This window comes from Mytilus californianus, unplaced genomic scaffold (assembly GCF_021869535.1).
Source record: "Mytilus californianus isolate M0D057914Y unplaced genomic scaffold, xbMytCali1.0.p SCAF_7, whole genome shotgun sequence".
Classification (NCBI taxonomy): Eukaryota; Metazoa; Mollusca; class Bivalvia; order Mytilida; family Mytilidae; genus Mytilus; species Mytilus californianus.
In genome coordinates this window covers 48,381,461-48,405,240 of record NW_026262723.1, presented here as the reverse complement: position 1 = coordinate 48,405,240, position 23,780 = coordinate 48,381,461, and the positions used below count along the sequence as shown (strand labels likewise).

At 31.2% G+C, this 23,780-nt stretch overlaps 1 protein-coding gene across 2 annotated transcripts in view; it reads right to left on the bottom strand.

The window, feature by feature from the left end:
• Positions 1–23,780, bottom strand: part of LOC127709701 (H(+)/Cl(-) exchange transporter 7-like) — a 64,239-nt gene continuing 40,459 nt past the window's right edge. For both annotated transcript variants that reach the window (XM_052215349.1, XM_052215348.1), the window contains exons 16-23: positions 11,769–11,896; positions 10,968–11,053; positions 10,128–10,257; positions 9,315–9,398; positions 6,776–6,868; positions 5,489–5,572; positions 4,202–4,282; positions 1–2,129 (exon numbers count right to left, since the gene is read on the bottom strand). In XM_052215349.1, coding sequence (XP_052071309.1) covers positions 2,031–2,129; positions 4,202–4,282; positions 5,489–5,572; positions 6,776–6,868; positions 9,315–9,398; positions 10,128–10,257; positions 10,968–11,053; positions 11,769–11,896 — 785 coding nt within the window. In that variant the 3' untranslated portion in view covers positions 1–2,030. The remainder of the gene's footprint in view (positions 2,130–4,201; positions 4,283–5,488; positions 5,573–6,775; positions 6,869–9,314; positions 9,399–10,127; positions 10,258–10,967; positions 11,054–11,768; positions 11,897–23,780) is intronic.

Here is a 23,780-nt window from a genome sequence, read left to right as displayed (position 1 = left end):
AAAGTTGCAAAGAAATGTTTTATTTTATACATATATTTAGAATATATCAACATCTTAAAAATAAAGGGTTTACATATAATTGAATATTGCACTAACATTATGGACAGGTAATGTACAAAAAAACTCAAAAGATATCAAGAGGAAGAAGAACACTAGCCCTACACTGGAACAAACAGATCCAAACATTGTTATATCTTCTATCAGCACTCTGGGATATTTATCAATCTATCAATATCATTTGACAAATAAATGGGGAATGTGTCCATGGGAACAAATGATGCCCCTGCTTGCATATAACGTTATAAAGGGACATAACTCAAGAACCGTACAAATGATGCTACCCAAACTCTTACTTGATCTGAGTTTTGTGGTAATAAGCATTGTGTAAAAGATTCATAACATTTGGTTGAGGCAAACTTAAGTCAGAGAACAGAAAAAGATAAATTTCAGCTATTTTTCCATTTGTAAAGGGGCATAACTCTAGAAAGTTAAAAGTGATGCCACCCAAATTCAAACTGAATCTGTGTTTTGTGGTAATAAGCATTGTGTGTATAAGTTTCATAACATTTGGTTGAGGCAAACTAAAGTTAGAGAATGGAAACCAATTTCAGGACGTACAGACAGACGGATGTACAGACGAATGAGGGTAAAACTTAATGCCCCCTTCGCTAAGACGTGGGGCATAAAAACGCCCCCCAAAAAATGGCAAAATCGTAATTAAAGAGCAATAACTCCTATAAGAAGTCTTCTCACGGTTTTGAATTTAATAGATATTAGGAAGATCTTAAAATTCTGAACATTTCTGTCCCTGTCAGATTTTCTCTTTTCATAGCAGTTTTCAAGATAAAACTTGCATTTTACCCCTATGTTCTATTTTCAGCCATGTCCGCCATGTTTGTTTGCAAGTGGGATCAACAGACATATTTTTTAAACTAGATACCCTAATAATAAATGTGGCCAAGTTTGATAAAATTTTGCCCAGTAATTACAGAGGAGAAGATTTTGTAAACTATTAATCAAAAAAGCAAAAAAATGGAAAATTTGTCATAAAGAGGCAATAACTGCCATGTTTATTTGTAGGTCTTGTCTGTCTAATCATTTTTCCTATTTAAAATTTCTCTCTACCTATTATAGTTTTCAAAATAAAAGGCAAAAATGAAAAAAAATCAGTAAAATTTTACATTGAAGGGCAATAACTCCTATAAGAAGTCATCTGACAGTTTCGATGTTAATGGACAGCAGGTAGATCTTAACATTCTGAACATTTCTGTATTGTCAGATTTTCTCTTTTCATAGCGGTTTTCAAGATAATAGACAAAACTTGCATTTTACCCCTATGTTCTATTTTTAGTCATGTCTGCCATGTTGGTTGGCAAGCGGGGTCATGGGACATGTTTTTTGAACTACATACCTGAATGATAATTGTGGCAACTTGGTTTTTTTTTTTTGTAAAAAGTTAACGACAACCTTAACAGTGACATACGACAAGTGATGAGAAAATCTCACTTGGCCTTTCGGCCAGGTGAGCTAAAAATGTATTCTTTTTTTAAATAAATAACTTGCAACAACATTTCAAGGTTTACTCCTGTATAATTATTCATATAATTGAAGATTTAGAAAACTTAACAATGACCATGTCATACATGGAAACAAATCTACTATTTGCTTTGCAAGAAACTGTGTAGATTACTTTTTGATATAATTAAGAAAACTATTTAATCTCAGAAAAAAAATCTGGGGTATTTAAAACTTAACAGACAATCATGAAAACTGTAGCTTCTCCTTGATCAAAATGGAAAAGATTTTAAAAATTGCACCTTTTCCAAGAACCACTGAAAATCATTCAAGATAAAGGAATGCATGAATCTCTATAATGCTGGTGTCTGGAAACAAAAAAAATATTCCCTTTCTTGATCCCTTAAAGGTAACAATAAAGAAACTTTTCTGATAATACAAACATTAAATCTGCAGTTGTTTGAAAAAATAATATCATAGCAAAGGTGGGTTTTATCAGTCAATGTTAATATCCATCAAGACTGTGAAATGTACAACTCATCAATCTGTACATTTCCAAAATGAGATGAGATTCTGTATCTGGCTAAATCTTTTCTTGTTACCATGCCAATCACCTGAAATATGTTCATACATTTATTTTTATATAGAAATATGTCGTCTTCAAGACACTCTCAAATGCTCTTTACTTTTAGGTAAAAATTTTTTGCTGTATATGTGTGTGTGTGTGTACATATTTTAAATATTTGAATAGTTTTAATAGTGGCAACAATATGGTGATTGATCTCTGAATATAGCTTTTATACGCAAGTAATATCAACATTAATAAAGGATATACACAAGTTATTTTGAACACAAACAAAAGTCTACAATGAGGCTGTATCACTCACTTGGAATCTATATATAATATTGAATTAGGTTCATGTAAGATGTTAAGAGCATGTTGTTTTGCTAGTTGAAAGTGCCTACAAAATGCAGAACACCTCCTTTGAAACTGATGAGTTCAATCAGAGATGTTCCATACCTAGCTTAACCTGGTTTAACATGTGTGCATTCTTAGAAAAAAATGTTGAAAAAATCCCCAAAACTGAAATAAAATCATTTTAGGACCCATATGCAGGATATTTGCAAAAATTGGTCAATCTGAATCAAATTTAAGCTCTTGTTCTTCATCTGAGCATCATTTGTGGAGGACCCTTCATTCATCCCTAATGTCAAGTTTAGTGAAAAGTACTTTCAGAGAAGATGGTGAAATTGTGATTTTCATTAGGATTTCAATAGGAAACAATGTGCCACCAATACCACAATGATTGCCACACTATTATCATTCAATTAGGAATATCTGTAGAGCTTCTTACAATTATCAATCCCTTGAAGTTTCAAAACAATTCACTTAAACGATTTTGAAAGAATTGGCCAATCAAAATCTAAGATTGCCTTTGTTTTTGACCTGGTAGTTTATGGGGAGATGCCGAAAATGTAAATTGTCTAAAACAGAAGCAAACTGATGGGCCAAGCAAGCTAAAACGATGAGGGCAATGGTGATAAGGTTTATTTGACTCCAAACATGTTGCAATTGCTCCATATTCTTATCACTAAAAGACACCCTTGTTTTAATATTTCCTACAATTTTAACAGTGCACACAACAAAAGATTTTACATATCTGGCCTAAAATTTAATGCAAATTTTAAAGTTACCATACATGACCCTAAATTTGCTTTGATATGTCTAAATTAGAAGGTATACAAAAAATAAAAACAAGTATCACATCTGACAATTTACCATGGCAGCAAACCATGATGAAATCAGTATGTTTTGTAAAATTATATGATTTTTCTTGTTTTGTACCAATTTTTCAGTATACAGTCAAGACTTGTGTCTAACTTGGTTATGTCGAAAACTTGAATAAAAAGTAGTTTTATGTCAGTTCCTTTGAAATTCCTGTTTGTTCAATGCATTTCTTACTCGTATGAGTCGAACTTGGTTGATTCAACTTTTGTTAGTTAACTCAAGTATATTTGGAAGTCTCCTCAAAGAAAAATGAACATAAGTTTACCCCAATGTGTAGAAAGAAAAAATTGGAAGAAAGAAAAAATTGATTGAAATACCGAATTCATAGGTTTTAATTTTTAAATAAAATTAGTTTTCTTAATTAATTCTAGGCCATTTTTCAAGAGGTTATTGATGTGTTTACTCAGCTAATTAACTCATAAACTGAATAAAAGTCTAAAGGATTTTTATGTAAAGTTTGTGAGTCATTGCCCCAGTTTACACATTAATAAACTCTACAAAAAAGTGTTTAATCCTTATAATTCTCAACCCAAACATTTATATATTTTTTTTCTTTATATAATTTCAACTTTCTTGGAACCCCAGGATTCAATTCATGTGTTTGCGGCATGAATATATTCCCTGAAAATGGATGACAGGTAATGAAATTATTTTCGACAACAAGGTCTATCAAAGTGTTAACCAAAGAAAGAAATTCTAAAAGACCAATCAGATTCAAGTATTTGTAAGAATCATTTGGCTGTGAATAATCTTGTTTTCACATAAGAAAAATGAATGACAATTGCATAACTGTTAGTTCTGTTTTAAATATATGCTCAAGTCTCGATTTCATTTATTCATTTAATTAATCAATGTTTAAGTTTATTAATGAGTAAGTAAAATGTATTATGAACAAACCTTATTATTTTCATTAACTACTACCAAATGTCTAAGTCCAAGAGCTCTAAATAATCTGAATATTCTTGGAAATGAAGAATTCTGAAAAATAAAGAGGTTCATATTAATGAAAATATAATGCAGAAAAAAACACACAATTTTTTTGTTTTTTTGGTGTAGTAAGTAACCATGCAGAGAAACTATTTTTATGCAATTTCCATGACACTAAACCGATGTACTTCAAGGATTGAAAAAAATGTTATTTCCATGCAACATGTTTTTGCAATTTCTTTTGCATGCTTTCCCGTTTAAGCTCCTTATTCACTGTGTTTTTGTGAAAATTGATAGAAATCAACGTTAGGCAAACTTCAATCAATCAAAGAACATAATCTTTGCATAACTGGTAAATTATTAAGTCGTCAATTTTGTATCACAAATTACTTATAACCTTCACTAAAATCTTTCCAAGATACAATTATTTGGTTTAGGTTTTAAGAAGTCGCTGAAACATGACAATGAACATATGACAGATGGAAACTTCAAAAGATAAAGCACCTGTATACAAGGTATGAATTATTCAGGTCATCTAACTTCTGAAATTATAAATCACGAAAACATGTGGATAAACAGATGGATGGACAGACAGAGGTAGAACAGTATACCCCCACTTTTTTAAAGCAGGGGTATAAAAATAAAAATTATATGACAGTTATTGTAAGTAGCTGCAAATAATTCTGAGATTAGTATTGAAAATTCCATGCAATTTGAGAAGAAATGAGCTAAAACAATTTTTTTTTTAATTATTGATTTATTCAAATGCTCATTTCAGGAGCAATGGCAAATAAAAAATTGGGACAGAAGAATGAATGAACAGTTGGACACCCCCATTACTATATACCACCAGGGCTGCAAAAAGTAGGGGATATATCTACGGTCATACCAGTATTAGAGAATATCTTAATATGAAACACCACTATAATATGGCGTGCATTTTTGACATTTTACCTAAATATAATTATTAAACATTGTTTCCTAACTTTGCCTAAGAAACACGATGTCAAAAGTCATGCTACAAATTTTCATTTACATCTTGGACTTTTAAGCAATCATGTGGTAAATTATGGCACAAAATCCTAATGTGTCAGAACTTTTTGCTATTTTCCTTAATATGAAAACCATAAGATGAAACAAAATTCAATCAATGGTAAAAAATATGATACAGAAGACATTTCAGTAAAATAATTGTTATATGTCTTTTAAATAACATTCACTGCCCATCATATTTGGAAACAATATATTTTAACTTACATGTGAGACTGTATATGCTCCAGGATTCATATAAGGCTGTAGATCTATTGTAAATTCTCTTTCATGTGGAGATATATTAATTTGCTAAAACAAAAAAAGAGAAAAAATTTAAAAGCAGCAGAGCACTTATATCAAATAGACACCTACATATTGAACTTTTTCACTCAAATTTTTAATTTCAAATGTTGAAGTAAAATTTTATAATGCTTAAAGTATACACTGTATTTGCATATGTTGAAAAGGAATGTATTGTTATGCAAATTCTTTTGAGCAGACTGGAAAATACAACTGATTTATATTTTTTATTGTTATTTTCTTCCCGTCCAAAACAGAACTATATTTAAAAGTAGAGGCTCCCAAGATCCCGAATGGCTCACCTGGTAAAAATTATGTAATTTTGATGTTTATTTTGTTTCCTTTATTGCAATTAGTTATGATTACTTAGATTTATAGACCTTATTTAGCACCTAGAATTGATGATTGTTTTTACTGTTTACATTTCATACCCATCTATTAATGTTTTTGAGATAAAAAAAAACATCATTTAATGGCAATCAATCCTATAACTAGCGTGACAATTTGGCCATGTTGACTTACTTGCAGATCTTATTTTGCTGATCTTTTTTGCCTTTTAAAGTTTCTCTCTTACTCCTATAGTTTTTGACAAAAATGCAAAAACTAGATAAAAATCTTCATTCAGGGGGATTACTTCTATACAGAGTCTGTTGACAGTATCAGCAATGATGACTGATTAGTAGATCTTATTGTGCTGAACAGTTTTACTTTTTTAACTGTTTCTCACTATCTTTTATTGTTCTAGTTTGTTCAAAAACTAAACTATCAAAAAAAAATTTGCAAGAAATTGATATTTCTGAAAATTTCACAGAAGATTCATCTCGACCTACTGGCCAATACAATCCCAGTCTAATTTGCTTCAACTACTTTAGTTTTTGAGATATAAGCCAAAAACTGTATTTCACCACTATTTTTCGTTTTTCAGAAACAGCAGCCATGTTTGTTGATGGATCAAATCCCCCCATACAATTTTTAAACTTGATACCCTAAGGAATATTTAGGTAAAGTTTAGTAACATTTGGCCCAGCAGTTTTAGACAAGAAAACTTGTGCTAGAGTTTACTACGGATGCCAACTTGGCAAGTGATGATGGCAAAGCATCAATATTTATTTTTTTATCATAATAAAATTTTTAAATTATTGTCACGACCACATCTGACACTGAAAACTTCACATAAAAACAAAGCTGTTAAAAAATATTGTAAAAACTCACATGTATAGGTATAAACCTAGGATAGGCATCCCGAAAATCTTTTATATTCAATACTGATTTCACAGCTTGTACATCTTCATGCTCTTCAAAAGCCTACATAAAAAGTATTACATATGTAAAATGAACAAAAAACATTACAAATATAATTTTACTAAAATTATGTAAAGTATTACAATTTGTATATCTTTAGACTGAAACTGATAACTAGTAAAGGCCACCTTCGCAGAAATTGTAAATGTTGATGGAACTTAATTTCAGGGTTCTACAGTAAGGGTTGTTTGATTGACAGTTGAAACATGTTCTTTGGCAAGTTAAAGCTGTAGTGTACTTGTCTGATTGGTTAATAAAAGATTACCTGTAAAGTTAATAAAAGAACAGAGTTCCAATGTCCCCCGCATTGCACATATTTTATCTATCCAAGGATCAAGGGCAATAACTAAAAAATACACTTTTTTTTTTGGTTTAATTTAAAACTGTTGATAAATATCTTGGAGGAATGAATGTTTCAGAGCAATTTCAATGTGATTTCCAATATAATTAATATTTTCAAGGGACATAACTCATTGAAAATTTTTGATCAGCACTCATTTTCGAAAGTGTCAAAGACATTGCTGATATAAACCTATGATATAAATTTCATAAAATTCAGGCAATAATTGTATATATGAGAGCGCTAACGATGCAATTTTCCATATAATTAATATCTCCACAGGGCATAACTCTTTTAAAAATAATTAATCGGCAAAGATTTTTGAACTCATCCAAGACATTGATGATATAAACCTATAATATAAATTTCATAAAAATCTGGCAAGAATTGTACACATGAGAGCACTCAAAAGGCAATTTTCCATAAAATAAATATTTACAAGGGGGATAACTCTTCATAAAATAATTGATCAGCACAGATTTTCCAACATGTTCAAACATCGCTGATATAAATCTAAAATATAAGTTTCATAAAAATCTGGCAAGAATTGTACACACGAGAGCATTAATAATGCAATTTTCCATATAATTAATGTTTCCAAGGGACACAACTCTTTTAAAAAAAATTCATCGGCACTGATTTTCGAACTCGTCAAAAATATTGTTGATATTAACCTATGATATAAGTTTCATAAAAAACTGGCAAGAATTGTACAAATGAGAGCGCTAACGATGCAATTTTTTATATAAGTAATGTTTCCAAGGGGTATAACTCTTTTTTAAATAATTGATCGGCACTGATTATCGACCTTGTCAGAGACATTGCTGATATAAACCTACAATATAAGTTTCATAAAAATCTGGCAAGAATTATACACATGTGAGCGCTAACGATACAATTTTTCATAAAATTAAAGTTTCTAAGGGACATAACTCTTTTAAAAATAATTGGTCGGCACTGATTTTCAAACACATCCGAGACATTGCTGATATAAACCTATGATATAAGTTTTATTAAAATCTGCCAAGAATTGTACATGTGAGAGCGCTAATAAGACTGGATGGATGCCCAGTATTTCTATGCTACCCGCAACACGTTGCGCAGGGGACAAAAAACATGAAAAACTACCTATAAAGCTAGCCTTGATTATTTTCTTTTTATCAACAAATCATATCAATCAGTCAGGACATTGTTGACAATTTACTTCTTTTTAGTATAGACCCCCTAATTTCCATTTCTTACAGAAGCAAATTTTATAAATGGAAAGTCAAGAGATGATTTTGTTGTTGACGCATATTTAGATTAGACCTAGTTATCTCAGAAAAACTATTAAGAATTTGAGACATAATAATTAAGTCAAGATCACCTCATTATTTTTAAACTTCAAAGAAAGCGAAATTCACTAAAATATAAAAATATATATATACAAATTAAACCCTTATATTTATCTGAGAGCTCTCTTAATCAATCACAAATGAGTTTTTTTGTTATGTCCATATTCTGTATTCTGACACAAATATGAGTATGAAAAATGCAACAGTATAGATTCAACTAGCCAGATGGCATGGTAGCTTAAGCTCAGCTGGGTATATTTAATTTAAAGTGGAAATTTGTAGACACAATAACCTGAACATTATGAGTTAATGTTAAACTCTGAATGTTATTTTAGGAAATGAAACTCAGAACATCAATAATGTTGATCTTGATCAGTAAGAGAAAAGATTTTCCATGCCAGATTATATACAGCGAAGTATTGTAAGTATGCATATTGCGCCACAGAACTGAAATAAGAAAGTCACGACTCTCAAAGAAGACAAAAGTATAGAAGAATTTTACAGTTTTACAAAATTTTGTCACCTGATAAGCCATGTTTTGATATTGGTTAATTCTGTCCCTTGTACAGGTTTTTAACATAAAATATACCTTTATAATCTTGCACAAAACTTGAACATGTGTCACTTATATAAACATACAATAGTATGAATATCTAATAATTTCAGTACACATGTACTATTCATAACTGTTACAATTTTTAGGTGTTGTCTTTTTGGTTAAAAATGTATGGTTTCACTTCACTAAGAAGGAAATTGAAGAAAACACATTGCATACCTTCATTTTCAATAAAACTATAAGTTGTGATCTCAGTATAACACCTTTGTATGTCCCAAAACTCTCAGCCTCATCCTTGAAAGACTAAAAATAGAAACAGATTCTTACACTATTTATGTACATAGACAAATTTCATGGATTTGAAAAATCTGTTGTGTCATGGAATCAATTATATTTTGAATTTCAAAACCAGACGCTATACAAAACTATCCAAATTTTATAATTGGTTCGAAATTTGCTTTTGTGGTTTTAGAAAAACATTATATCTGTGAAAATCAGTTATTCATGAAAATATTACTTAACTTTGATGAATGACAAAAAGTAGACAAATGATTATGATAATTTTTTAAGCACTATTAGAAAATCACATTCATGAATTTGAAAAAAAAAATATTTATCAAAACTACCACATTCACAGCAAAAATACTGAAAGTTATGCAGTTGTTAATTTTGCCACCACAGATAACAAATCAACATTACATAGAGGAGGATAACAGGAATAACCAAAATACCGCTCAGTTCAACAGGCCTTGCAGCCATATAAATTTTTAATATGAATATTGTACTCAGACTCAGAAATCAACCAATCAAGTTACTGGATTTAATGTTTCAAGCACAAATTTATTACTCTTGAGTACTAAATCAAGTTTTATGACTGTAAGGCAGGATCAAATCATCTACCAACACCTGACTTCTCCCAAAAACAGACATAACAAAACAAAGACAAACAACAAAGAACATGGTCCAGATAGACTGACTTGGTTCAGGCACCCTATGTGGTGTTTAAACATAAAATTACTTTACAATACCAACCTGTTCAACAAAAGGATCATAATCCTCCACTACTGGAAATCCATTGTGTGTCTCTGACTTCAGAACATCTATAATTCTGCCAACTGTTTCTTTTGTTCTAAATACTGTTACAGGGTGGCTCATCACCTCACTGAAATGAAAACAAGGACTGTAATGGGTTTGTGATTTTATATATTATTACAGGGTTGTTCATATTCTCACTGAACACAAAACTTGATTATTCATTATCTTATGTTTGCCTTCTAAGTACTATTACAGCATGGATCATCAATGTAGGGAAAAAAGAAAGCAGGTAAAAAAAAATTTTGTTTGGTTTGAAATACTATGAGTTTAAATATTTCTCATCAAGAAGAAGTAGTAATGTTTTTCACAAAACTGACTGAGCTAGCTGGCTATTTCTTGGTCAACCTTTTTATTATTTCTATTATTTCATTAAAGATATTATACATACCTCTACACAGGCAAATTTTGCTCACATGAATTTCACTAGAATCTCAAATGAGCTTTTACACAAAAAAAATTAGTATTTTTCATGATTTTTAATTAAATTTGAAAAGTTAAATGTTATTTGAATAACTTTATTTCTAAAATTCATGTGAATTTTACGTGAAAAAAAATCATGTGATTTTCACATGAAACTCACATGATCTGATTTCATGTGAGTTTCACGAATAAGCTCATTTCGAGTGAGATTAACATGAATTTAAATTAACGTGAAATTGCCCTGTGTGAGTACCAAACACTGCCTTACATAGCTCTTGCCAAAATTAATATTGTGCAGCATAACTTGTAGCCTTAAGGCTTTTAATTAAATCTTCATTCTTAATATACAGTCCATACCTTGCTCTTTTAGTGGATAACATAGAAGATGGTTCCCAGCCAACCAGTGGAACTCCTTGCATGTGAATATGCATATCATAAATTCCCTATAAAAAAATAATACAATTCTTTTTTAAATGTGTATGTCATTTGTTTTTGTTTCTTTCTGTCTTATGTTCAAATGAAACAATAATTATTAAATACAATATCTAAAATATTTTTTTTAAATGAACTTAATTTTACAATTTCAGAAAACCACAAACATTTTGCTGCAATATTATAATCAAAGTGATTGTGAGCACTGAAGGGCAAATATTTCATTAATTTTGCAATATGAACTTAACTGTATAAAGCATGAAAGTTGGTTCAACTACAATTATGGACAAAGGAAGATAACTCAAATTTTAAATATGACTTTAACAATGACATCATTGATATTTTTACAACAGATGCTGGATAATTGGTGCACCATGTACAATTTATGTAATTTTCTTGACAAGTATGGTTATATACATAAACATAATTTTGTAACTTGAATTTGTAAGTATACATTTCATTTATACATTTCTGTTCATGAATAGGATGAATAGAATGTTGTGCTCACTATGGTTTGTTTATCTCAAAAGTAGAGATAGTCAAAATATCAAGTCAGTCACATAAGGGTTTTGATGGCATGAAATACAATCTTTACCCAAAAAAGACATGAACATCAAAATTTCTTGTTCTCATTTAAAAACTCAGGTATATTTGAGATTTTTAACAATACCTTGTTTGTTAAAAACAGAGTTACAAAGATTCCTTAGTTTGCAATGGTCTACTTACCTCATTAAAAATATCCCCCACCCATTTGGCAACCATCAACACAATCATAACAGGAAGTCCAAAAGTAATGTTCCCAGAAGCCTCCATTATAATGACTGTCAGGCTAATTGTCATTCTCACTATGCCTCCTGTCAAATATTATACATGATTAATAACAATTTGACACTGTCTTGTTTTGAACTGTTTTGTATGGTATGATCACTGTGAAACATATCTTACATGTAATCTTGCAAACACAACATGACTAACATGCATAATCAATTTGTGATGAACCAAAACAATCAAAGTATGAATGAGCAAAAAAGGCAGTTTTTATCTAAACTAAATTGCTTCGCCGAGCGCAGCTGGATACGACCGAAGAGGTCCAACCCTGAACAGTTGGGGCAAAAATGGACACAGTATTCCCGCTTGATACAGGTCTGAATTTGGATTGTAATTCAATATTTGACACATAATAGGTTTCTGAAACAGAATTACTTAGTCAAAGAACTTAGAATTGGTTATATGATTTGAATTCATATTCAATATTTTGCTTTTGTGCACTACACTATGCTGTTGCGAATTGACCCCACCCCCCCCAAAAAAAAATTGACCCCCCCCCCCCTTTTTTTTTTTGCTTTTGTGCACTACACTATGCTGTTGCGAATTGACCTACCCCCCTTTTTAAAAAAAAAATATTTGAAGAAATATTCTTTATGATTTCTGAAATCTTGAGAAAAAAATTATCCCCACCCCCCAATTTTTTCTTAACCTCCCCCCCCCCCCCCCTTTTCAAAAAAAAAATTCTTTCCCTCAAGTCCAATGGAGTTTGCAACCATAATAACCCATTCAAATACATCATAAAAGTCTTAAAATAGAAAATGACATACATAATCATGGCTAAAATTAATATACCTTAATCAGCATTTTTAAAATTATTAAATAGTAACTTCTAAAAATAAATTGACAGCTAATCACCTCCAGACAATACAACATTTCTTTATACATAATTTAAAAGCAGTGTAAGGGAGGTCATTCAAACACAACATTGTACTTAAGTAATTGTCCATTAACCAGGACACCCTTGTTTTTTCTCACTTTTTTGCCCCTAATTCCTAAACAGTTTGAGCCATAACACCCCCAAAGCCAATCCTAACCATCCCTTTGTGGTATGGAAACTTTTGGTATAATTTCAGAGAGATCCATACACCAATCCACAAGTTATTGTCTGGAAACTAGAAAAATGCTTATTTGGGCCCCTTTTTGGCCCCTCAAACCTAAACTGTTGGGACCATAACCCCTAAAATCAATCCCAACCTTCCTTTTGTGGTTATAATCCTTGTGTTTAAATTTCATAGATTTCTATTTACTAATACTAAAGTTATTGTCCAGAAACCAAATGTCTTCGGAAGATGCGAAAAAAAATTTTGCAGTTGTATAAAAAATTGTTAAAAGGGTTCTACTGACCCTTTGTCTCGCCACTGTTACCTGATATTCAAGCAAAAAATGATTAAAAATGAATTTTAAAAAAAAACAAATATAGTACGGTATAGTATTATACATAATTTTTTACCTATTCTTAATCATTTATTGCTAGAAATTCAGGTGACTGTGGTATTGCGTTGAATTGCTGCTGTGAAAGGTTGACTACTTTAAAAAAAAGGTCTAATGATTTGTGAAATACAGAAAAAAAAATAAGCAAATCTAAAAATAATTTGACAATCTCTTGATTATGAATAAGCTTCTGTCGAAGTTTTGTTAATTACACTGAAAGTGTGACAAAGTTACTGATGTCTATAAAAATTTTAAACCCAGACTTTACAGTATCTAAATGTTAGTGAAAAAAATTTGAAAATAGGAATAAGCAGCTGCCCCAATTGGACATGATACACCTTTATTATGCATTTTTAAATTTTTGCAAAAATAAAATGAAATGTTTTGAAGGCATTCAATCAGAAGCAAATAAAATGGCTTTGTAGAAAAACATGCATGAGGATACTCTTGGGCATATAAATTCTCGAATATGACTGTTAAAAGTCTGATAACTCTGGAATGACCAACCAGAGAACATTTTCAACATCAAAAGCGAGTCTACAGTCACCAATCCCAACAACAGTGTTAAGTTTGTAGTATTTGATCCAAGCATATTAGAGCTAGAACATGACATTTAAAAAATGCCTTTTCTTGATCTGACAGTTAAAGTCCCATAACTTTTCAGGTAAATATATCCAAGCTAACTCAAGTTATAGTATAACATGTAAAATAAATGTGGATAGTGTCCACATGTGGACACAGATGATGCCTCCGCTTGCATATCATATAGTTATAAAGGGACATAACTGAAGAACGGTAAAAGTGACGCTACCCAAATTTGAACTTGATCTGAGTTTTTGTGGTAATAAGCATTGTGTGTAAGTCTCATAACATTTGGTTGAGGCTAACTTAAGTAGAGAACAGAAACTTAAAATTCAGCAATTTTTCTATTTGTAAACACGCATAACTCTAGAATGGTTGTGTATAAGTTTTATAACATTTGGTTGAGACAAACTAAAGTTAGAGAACAGAAATGAAAAATTCAGCAATTTTCATGTTTATAAAGGGACCCAACTCAAGAATGGTAAAAGTGTTGCGACCAAATTTCGTACTTTATCTTTATTATGTAGCAATAAGCATTGTGTATAAGTTTCATATCATTTACATCATACAAAAAATTTGTACTTGATCTTAGTTTTGTGGTAATGAATATTGTGTATAGGTTTCAGAATGTTTGGTTGGTGCAAACTTAAGTTACAGAATGGAAACTAAAAATTTTGCAATCTTTCGAGTTATAAAGGGGCATAACTCAATAATGGTTAAAGTGACACTACCCAAATTCAACTTGATCTGTGTTTTATCAGTGGAAGTCAAAATTAAACATTGCATTGTATAAAGCATTGAATGTAATTGATTCAATTATAATCATGGACAAAGGAAGATAACTCCAGTTTTAATAAAAATTACTTAATATTTAGAAGAAAATAAAAATTTTGCAATTTTTTCATTTATAGGCATAACTCTAGAACGGTTCAAGTGACTCCACCAAAATTCAAACTTGATCTGTGTTTTGTGGTAATAAGCATTGTGTATAAGTTTCATAACATTTGGTTGAGGCAAACTAAAATAAGAGAACGTAAACGAAAAATTAGGCAATTTTTCCATTTGTAAAGGGGCATAACTCTAGAATGGTAAAAGTGATGCCACCAAAATTCTAACTTGATCTGTGTTTTGTGATAATAAGCATTGTGTATAAGTTTCATAACATTTAGTTGAGGCGAACTAAAGTTAGAGAATGGAAACGATAAATTCAGCAATTTTCCATTTGTAAAGGGGCATAACTCTAGAACGGTAAAAGTGACGCCACCAAAATTCAAACTTGATCTGAGTTTTGTAATAATAAGCATTGTGTATAAGTTTCATAACATTTGGTTGAGGCAAACTAAAGTTAGAGAACGGAAACCAATTTGTGTACGTACGTACAGACGGACAAGGGTAAAACTTAATGACCCCTCCGCTACGGCGGGCATAAAAAGTCCTGTAACTCTGGAAGGACAATTCAGAATATAAAATAATAAACCGTTAACACAGAGATATGTCTTGCCTGTCGGCATTAAATTCAGAAAAAGAAAATCTGATGGTCAGTAACTTTGCTAACTAGATATCATTGAGATGGGAGCCATCTCTGTGGGCCCCGCTGTGAATAACGTGTGGTAAAAAATTTGTATCTTTATCATTGGACAAAGTTTATGACCTTGACCTTTGACCTAGGAAGTTGTACATAAATTATGACACACCCTCTGGGGTTGGTTTATATACATGTCAAGTATAAACTTTGAAATCATAACGGTTCTCAAGATATAGAGCAGACACGATCTTTAACATAGGACATGGGGTTGTCAACTAAAACCAAAGTTTTTGACCTTGACCTTTGACCTAGGAAGTTGTACATACATTATGACACACCCTCTGGTGTTGGTTTATATACATGTCAAGTATAAACTTTGAAATCATAACGGTTCTCAAGATATAGAGCGGACACGATCTTTACCATAGGACATGGGGTTGTCAACTAAAACCAAAGTTTTTGACCTTGACCTTTGACCTAGGAAGTTGTACATACATTATGACACACTCTCTGGTGTTGGTTAATATACATGTCAAGTATAAACTTTGAAATCATAACGGTTCTCTAGATACAGAGCGGACACAATTTGTTATGGACGGACGGACGGACAGACTGATCACTATAGGGCTTCCACCATTCAGCGGGGCCCTAATTAGTTCAAAGTCGATGGACCATGAACTTGTGTGCAGGGCCTCGAAATGGTCATCAAACTGAGATGTACAGACATTCATGTAACTTTATAGAAAATATCATTGTTTATTGAAAGTAGTTCCTATCAAACTAACTTAAGCAGAAAACTTAACATTGAAAATTGGTAATTAATTCAAAGTCTCTGGACCATGATCTACAGCGCCAGGGAGCCAAAACAGTGGTCAAACTAATATGTACTGATAGTAATGCAACTTTATACAAAATATCACTGATTTATCACAAGTAGTTCTTAACTAACTGACTTAAGCAGAAAACTTAACATCAAAATGGCTAATTAATTGAAAAAAAATCACTGGACCATGACCAAGAGGGCAGGGCCTCAAAACAGTCAACAAACTGATATGTAATGATAATAGTGCAACTTGATAGAAAATATCATTGATTTAAGTAGTTACTATCAAATTAGCTTAGGCAGAAAACTTACTTAACATTGAAAATTGCTTATTAATTGAAATTCGCTGGACCATAGCCTAGGGGGCAGGGCATCAAAATAGTCATCAAACTGATATGAACTGATAGTAATGTTACTTCATAGAAAATATCATTGATCTATCACAAGTAGTTACTATCAATCTAACTTAAGCAAAAAACTTAACAAATGTCTATTGAAAGTAGTTTAAAACGTTTAAACCCGCTGCATTTGTTTGCACCTGTCAGGAACCTGATGTTCATGGTTATTGTTTGTTGATATGGTTCAAAAGTGTTTCTTTTTTCTCGTTTATTATATAGATTAGACCGTTGGTTTTCTTGTTTGAATGGTTTTACACTAGTCATTTTTGGGGCCCTTTTACAGCTTGCTGTTCGGTGTGAGCCAAGGCCGTACTTTGACCTATAATGGTTTACTTTTACAAATTGTGACTTGGATGGAGAGTTGTCTCATTGGCACTCAAACCACATCTTCTTATATCTACCTATCAAATGTCTTAACACAGGCGAGACAAAAATTCCATTTTACAACCATGTTCTATTTTTTGTCACATCTGCCATGTTGGTTGGTAGGCAGGATCATCAGATACTTTTTTAAAACTAGATGATAATTGTGGCATTAAAACTAGATAACCCAATGATAATTGTGGCAAAGTGTTGGTTCGATTGGGTCAAATTAGTTGCAGAGAAGAAAAGTTTGTAAAAGTAAAAAGACGATAAGGAACAAAGATGACCACAACGATAACATTCAGACACCAGAAGTCAAGTGATCAGAATAGTTCTAGAAAAACACATGAACAAATTTTTTATAGTTGTATCTTATTGAAGAAACTTTTTTCCCAGTTTCGTAAAATTTCATGAAGGTTTGACAAAGTTTAACATTTATGTCTTCAAAAAACTTAAACAACTAGAGGCTCTCAAGAGCCTGTGTCGCTCACCTGTATTTACTGATGCTTTGGAAATCATGTAAAATAAGGTTAAAATCATAATTAATAGTATTAGATATTAGATATTATAAAGATATCTAAGATAATAACAAAAAAATGCAAAATTTCTGTAAAATTACTAACTCAGGGGCAGCAACCCAACAACGGGCTATCGGAATCGTCCGAAAATTTCAGGGCAGATAAATCTAAATCTGATGAACATTTTTGCCACCTGTCAGATTTGCTCTAAATGCTTTAGTTTCAGAGATATAAACCAAAAACTGCATTTTACCCCCATGTTCTATTTTAAACCAAGTCGGCCATGATGGTTGGAAGGCGGGGTCATCGGACAAATTTTTTAAACTAGATACCCTAATAATGATTATGGTCAAGTATGGTTAAATTTGTCTCAGTAGTTTCAGAGAAAAAGATTTTTGTAGAAGATTACAAAAATTTACGAAAAATTGTTAAAAATTGACTATAAAGGGCAATAACTCCTAAAGGGGTGGACTGACAATTTTGGTCATGACAACTTATTTGTAGATCTTACTTTGCTGAACATTATTGCTGTTTACAGTTTATCTCTATCTATAATAATATTCAAGATAATAACCAAAAACTGCAAAATTTCCTTAAAATTACCAATTCAGGGGCAGCAACCCAACAACAGGTTGTCAGATTTGTCTGAAAATTTCGGGGCAGATAGATCTTGACCTAATAATCAGTTTTACCCTATGTCAGATTTACTCTAAATGCTTTGGTTTCAGAGATATAAGCCAAAATCTACATTTTACCCCTATGTTCTATTTTTAGCCATGGCGGCCATCTTGGTTGGTTGACCGGATCACCGGACACATATTTTAAACTAGATACCCCAATGATGATTGTGACCAAGTTTGGTTAAATTTGACCCAGTAGTTTCAGAGGAGAAGATTTTTGTAAAAGTTAACAGACGACGCCGGACGACGACGACGACAGACGACGGACGCAAAGTGATGAGAAAAGCTAAAAAAGTATTTGACAATGCGCAGCAACATTGAGGTTGACAAAATGTTACACTGGAAATTTTTCATTACCATTTTTCAATTTTACATCCTGGTTTAAAAATGAGTAAAGGAATTGTTCATGAGAAATAAATTCGTTATCTTGGTGTAATCAGGGGTGTACGGAATTTTACACCGTTGTTGAAAATTCATACACCCATTCGGCTGCCCTCAGGGTGTATGAATTTTCAACAACGGTGTAAAATTCTGTACACCCCTGATTACACCAAGATAACTAATAGTACGGAAGGAGTCGTTCTATCCTAGAACAATCGGAGAGTGGAACACCTTGCCCAACTCTACTGTTTCCGCCCCGAGTCCTGAATCCTTCAAGGCTCTGCTCTGTCATTAGATTTAAATGCCATGTTTTTAATTACACCTGTATATATATTAAATTGCACCCATTCTCTTTTTGTTTATCAAATTTCAAAAATATTTCATGCGCTCACTCCAAAATGTGGCAGAATAGTCAACCAGTTGACGGTGGCCGCTTACCGGAAGAAGAGGTTTCTACGACAACGGTAGAAGGTCATTTCGGACACAGATACCCCAGGTGAATTAATAGTCTTTTGGACGAACGGGCAATGGAAATAAGAAATCGAACGGCCACTTTTAAGTCTTGACTTATAAGTAAGGGATATAAATCTAAGATGTTTTCAAGGTGATTGTATTGAGCCTGTATTATTAAATGTAAGACTTAAAGTAAAGTTAATATCCAAAGTTTATATATCTATTTTTTTTGCCAAGGCAAATGATCGCAGAACTCTCTCGGTGTCGATATCCATTTCTCTGTGAACATATATGAGAGCCAACGAAGATAGTCTGTCCTGTACCATGGTTACACAGATATAAGTTTTCAGTCGCCGTAATGCACTAAATGACCTATCAGACCGTAATTCAATTTCAGAATTTTTTTTTGTGAACAAAAATGTGCAAGCAAATGATTTTTTGCGTTAAGGCAGCTACGCGCCTGTTATGTATTACCGTCAATGAAACATGTATTGAAAATGTCCATTCTTTCAAATTACTTGGAATTGACATTGATGAAAATTTAAGCTGGGAGGATCATGTTGATCGTATATGCAAGATTATCTCATCTAAAATATCACTTTTGTTTAAAATTAAAGTATATTTGCCTATACACACAAGACAACTATTTTATAATGCATATATTCTACCATATATAGACTGTTGTAGTTCAGTTTAGGGAAATTTATTACAAAAAGATTCAGATAGAATCATAAAACTTCAAAAAAGAGTAGCAAGAATTATACTTGAATGCGATATTTCTGTTCCATCTAATTTTATGTTTTCATCTTTAAAATGGCTATCTTTTACAAAAAGAATAAAATACCAACAATCAATTCTAATGTATAAAATTGTAAATGGACTAACACCTGATTACTTAACAATGCTAAATATTAATGATGTGCAACACCACAACTTACGATCTGTCTCTAATAATGATCTATTTGTTCCAAGACCAAACAAAAATTTTTATAAAAAATCTTTTTATTATTCTGCAACAAAGGTATGGAATAATTTACCACTCAAAATAAAAAATTGTCGAAATGTGGAATTATTTAAGAAACATTGTTATAATCATTTTCTTGAAAATTCTATGCAAGTCGAATAATTTGTTTTCTTTCTTTTATTGTAAGAATAAGAAAATTTAATCAAAACTTTACCAATTATTGCCATTTATTGCCATTTGTATGTTTGAATGATTGAATTGTGTATATACTAGTAATATATATTGTATTTTAATGTATGAATCGAATGTATGAATGTTAACTGTATACATGTATTTTGTTTGAGGGCCTCAATGAAAATTAGACTACTTCTAATTGAGTTACCCTCTTTAAATAAAGAATTTATTATTATTATTATTATTATTATTATTAAATATGTACAGCATGCCTTTTACGATTAAAACTGAACTGTGGTTTTCATGAATTATATATATCAATCAAATAGTGGTGCACAAAAAGTATTATTTTTGGAAAAGGAACACATGAAGAAGGTCTACATTGTTCAGTAGGATATCTTTATAAGGTACAAATAAATGCCTTGTTGCAATAAGATTATTATAGAAATTTACAGACCCAATAGAGTGAATAATGTAGCCTTCACAGTTATTGCTTGGCAAAAAAAGGAGAATTATTATATTTTAAGATTTTTTGCACTAGTGACAGACAAATTGCGAATGTCATACTTTCTCAGCACTAGTTGGTTTATCTATGTCTGTTAGTACGGACATGTATTTTTTACAAGGACTAATTATTAAATGGAAAAATAATGTTTAAAGTTAATGAAAATGTATCAATCAATTTATTTAAGCTAAGCTTTGCCTTTAAAGTTTATATTTCAAGATGGCATGCATTTACCACAGACATTAAAAAAAAATCTTGAATTTTTGGCAAACATCGTAACTTAAACGTATATGGAAATCGTTGTGAAAACATGAGAATTTTCTTGTGTGCTTTCACTTGCAACCCTGCACACCATGGATTTTACTATTTAAGGACTTAGAAAAAAAAAGTGGGAGTAAATATCAGCAGACTTCCATTAAGAACAGTTTGTGTGATGGTCAAAATTTTTTAAAAGCTATATTTTCATCAGAAAACCGTAAAATAAGTTAATTTCACCTATATTACAGAATTACAAAACTGTTTATGGACATTGACTGAAATAAAGAAAAAATTAAAAGATAAATTATGTGTCATTGAACAGTGAAATCTCCCCAAAAAGTTTTGAGGGGAAAGATCCAAAATCTGGTTCAATGTATACCATTTTACCTGCTTTCAAAGCCATTATGATGTGTAGTTTCAGAGGAGTTAAACATGATAAAAAGGAAACATTTTTAAACCAATAGTAAAGGTATATTTCCTTTAATTACAACAGGTCAAAGATCAATTTATTCATTGGTTGTTGATTGAGTCATGTCCTGGGAAAAATATTTTTGCATACTCAATTGTATAGAGAGGATGAAATGACTGAACATCAAGTGACATAAATTTTAGAAATTTGAATTATTTGTAGATTTTGTCTTGTGATCTTTTTTGACAAGTCAAGTGTCGATTTATCTATTAGTTTTCAAGATAATACACAAAAGCACAAAAAAATTGGTAAAAATTGACATTAAAGAGCATTAATTTCAATATGGGGTTAGCTGACAATCTCTGCCGTTAAACTTATTTGTAGATATTGCCTATCTAAAATTTCTATCTATCTTTTAAAGCTTTTAAGATATTAGACAACGCAAAAAAATGGTAAAGTTCTTCATTAAAGGGCAATAAATCCAATAAGGAGTTCTCTAACAATTTCCGCCATGTTGACTTAAAATTTTGTGTATTTTTTCTTGCTGGTCATTTTTGCTATTTAAGTGTCTATCTATCATAGTTTGCAAGACAATAGGCAAACTGAAAAAAAAAATTGGCAAAATTCACCTTTTAAGGACAATAACTCCAATAAAAGCCGTCTAACAGTGTTGACATAAATGAACTGTCAACAGTATGTAGATTTCAACATTCTGAACATCTGTCAGATTTTTAACCGGATTTTCGAAGGAAAAATCGGTTATTGATTTGGGGATGTACTGGGGGGGGGGGGGGGCTTCCAAACAGTGTCCGTTCATTAACATGAAAATGCTTTGACGAAATTTTTTATTTTAGATATGTTGTTTCCTGTGACTATATGAAAGTCAAGTTCAATTTTCACGATTTTAGCTTTTCTAGTTGATGAGATATAGCCCTTTCCCAAGAATTTTTGATGTAATACTTATTAATTACTCCATTTCTGTTCAAAGGGAAATAACTCATTTTTTAAAAGATTTTTAAAAGACATTGTATTATTGATAAATGACATTTTGGATTTTTTTTTCTTTTCTTTGGTAAATTGTATGAAGAATTTTGTGGTAGGTTTGTTTGTTATTCTGTATAAACTAATTTTCTGAATGCTATATATAATTTTTTTTTGATGAAGTGAACTCCTTTAATTAGATAATAATCTATTTTTATTAAAGGATATATTTCATTACATTACATTGTGAAGATAAAGTTGTTGACATTGATAGATAAGTTGCAGATCTATATTAGTTTGTGACAAATGAAAGAAAAAATATTTGGAACTATTTATTATATTTGATAATAATTTGAAAATAGATATACATTGTGTAACATCAAATCTAATTTTAGAGAACTATTTTTAGTGGTTAAATCATATCTAATTTTAGAGAACTATGTTTGCTTTATTAGTTAAACCATTTATGTTCACAGGGAAATAACTCAAACTTATTCCATGAACCAGTAATGGTAACATAAGTATATGGATTCTGTTCAATTAATTTTAGTCATTAGTTGTCAAAATTTCTTTATAACTATTTTTTTTAAGTCAAGTGTGTTATGAAGGTAGATGTCACAGTTGTTATGTGGTATTTTATTTTTGTTGTGTGTGTTAATGTTTAATTTTTACATGATCCTGTTTGGGGGTTCAGATTTGCAAATATCATTTTCATTATTAATTAGATAATAATCTATTTTAAATATTCAATCACAATCCAAATTCAGAGCTGTTTTAAGCTGAAATGTTGTGTCCATACTTGCTCAACTGTTCAGGGTTCGACCTCTGCAGGAAAATCCGGTTTGCTGTCACTCGACAGCCTCTTGTCTCTGTTTATAGCAGTTTTCAAGATAATAGACAAGACTTGCATTGTATGTTCTATTTTCGGCCATGTCAGCCATGTTGGTCCACAGACAGGGTCAACAGACACATTGTTTGATAAAGAAATTTCACAATATTGTCTTTTCTTTTATTTTTTATTGTAGCGCCTCTTGGCCATTCATTCACTTCTAGTTTGGAAAACATATTATAATTTAAGGTTAGGTTTACGAGTTTGGCTAGTGTAAGGGTAAGGTAAAGACTTAGTTTTAAAAGTAAGGTTATATTTGGTAAAACCAATTTGGTTCGAGTTCCATCGAGAAATAAAGCCAACTAACCCCTCCCTAATTTATGTTTTGATAATTTGTTGTGTATGCATTTTTTTATTTTTTAGGGAAATTTCATGGTCATTGATATTGATATTCCATATTGTTTCATTATCTAATAGTCCAAGTAGGCGGACCAAGACAGTGCAAGAACAACCTCTCAGATGGTCTAAGCTCCTCTAATTCTTTGTTTTTCCTAAGACAAGCAGTCAACAATAACATTGAATAGTGCAATAACTAAAAAAAAACTTCCTGTTAAAATAAACAGGAGTAAACTCATT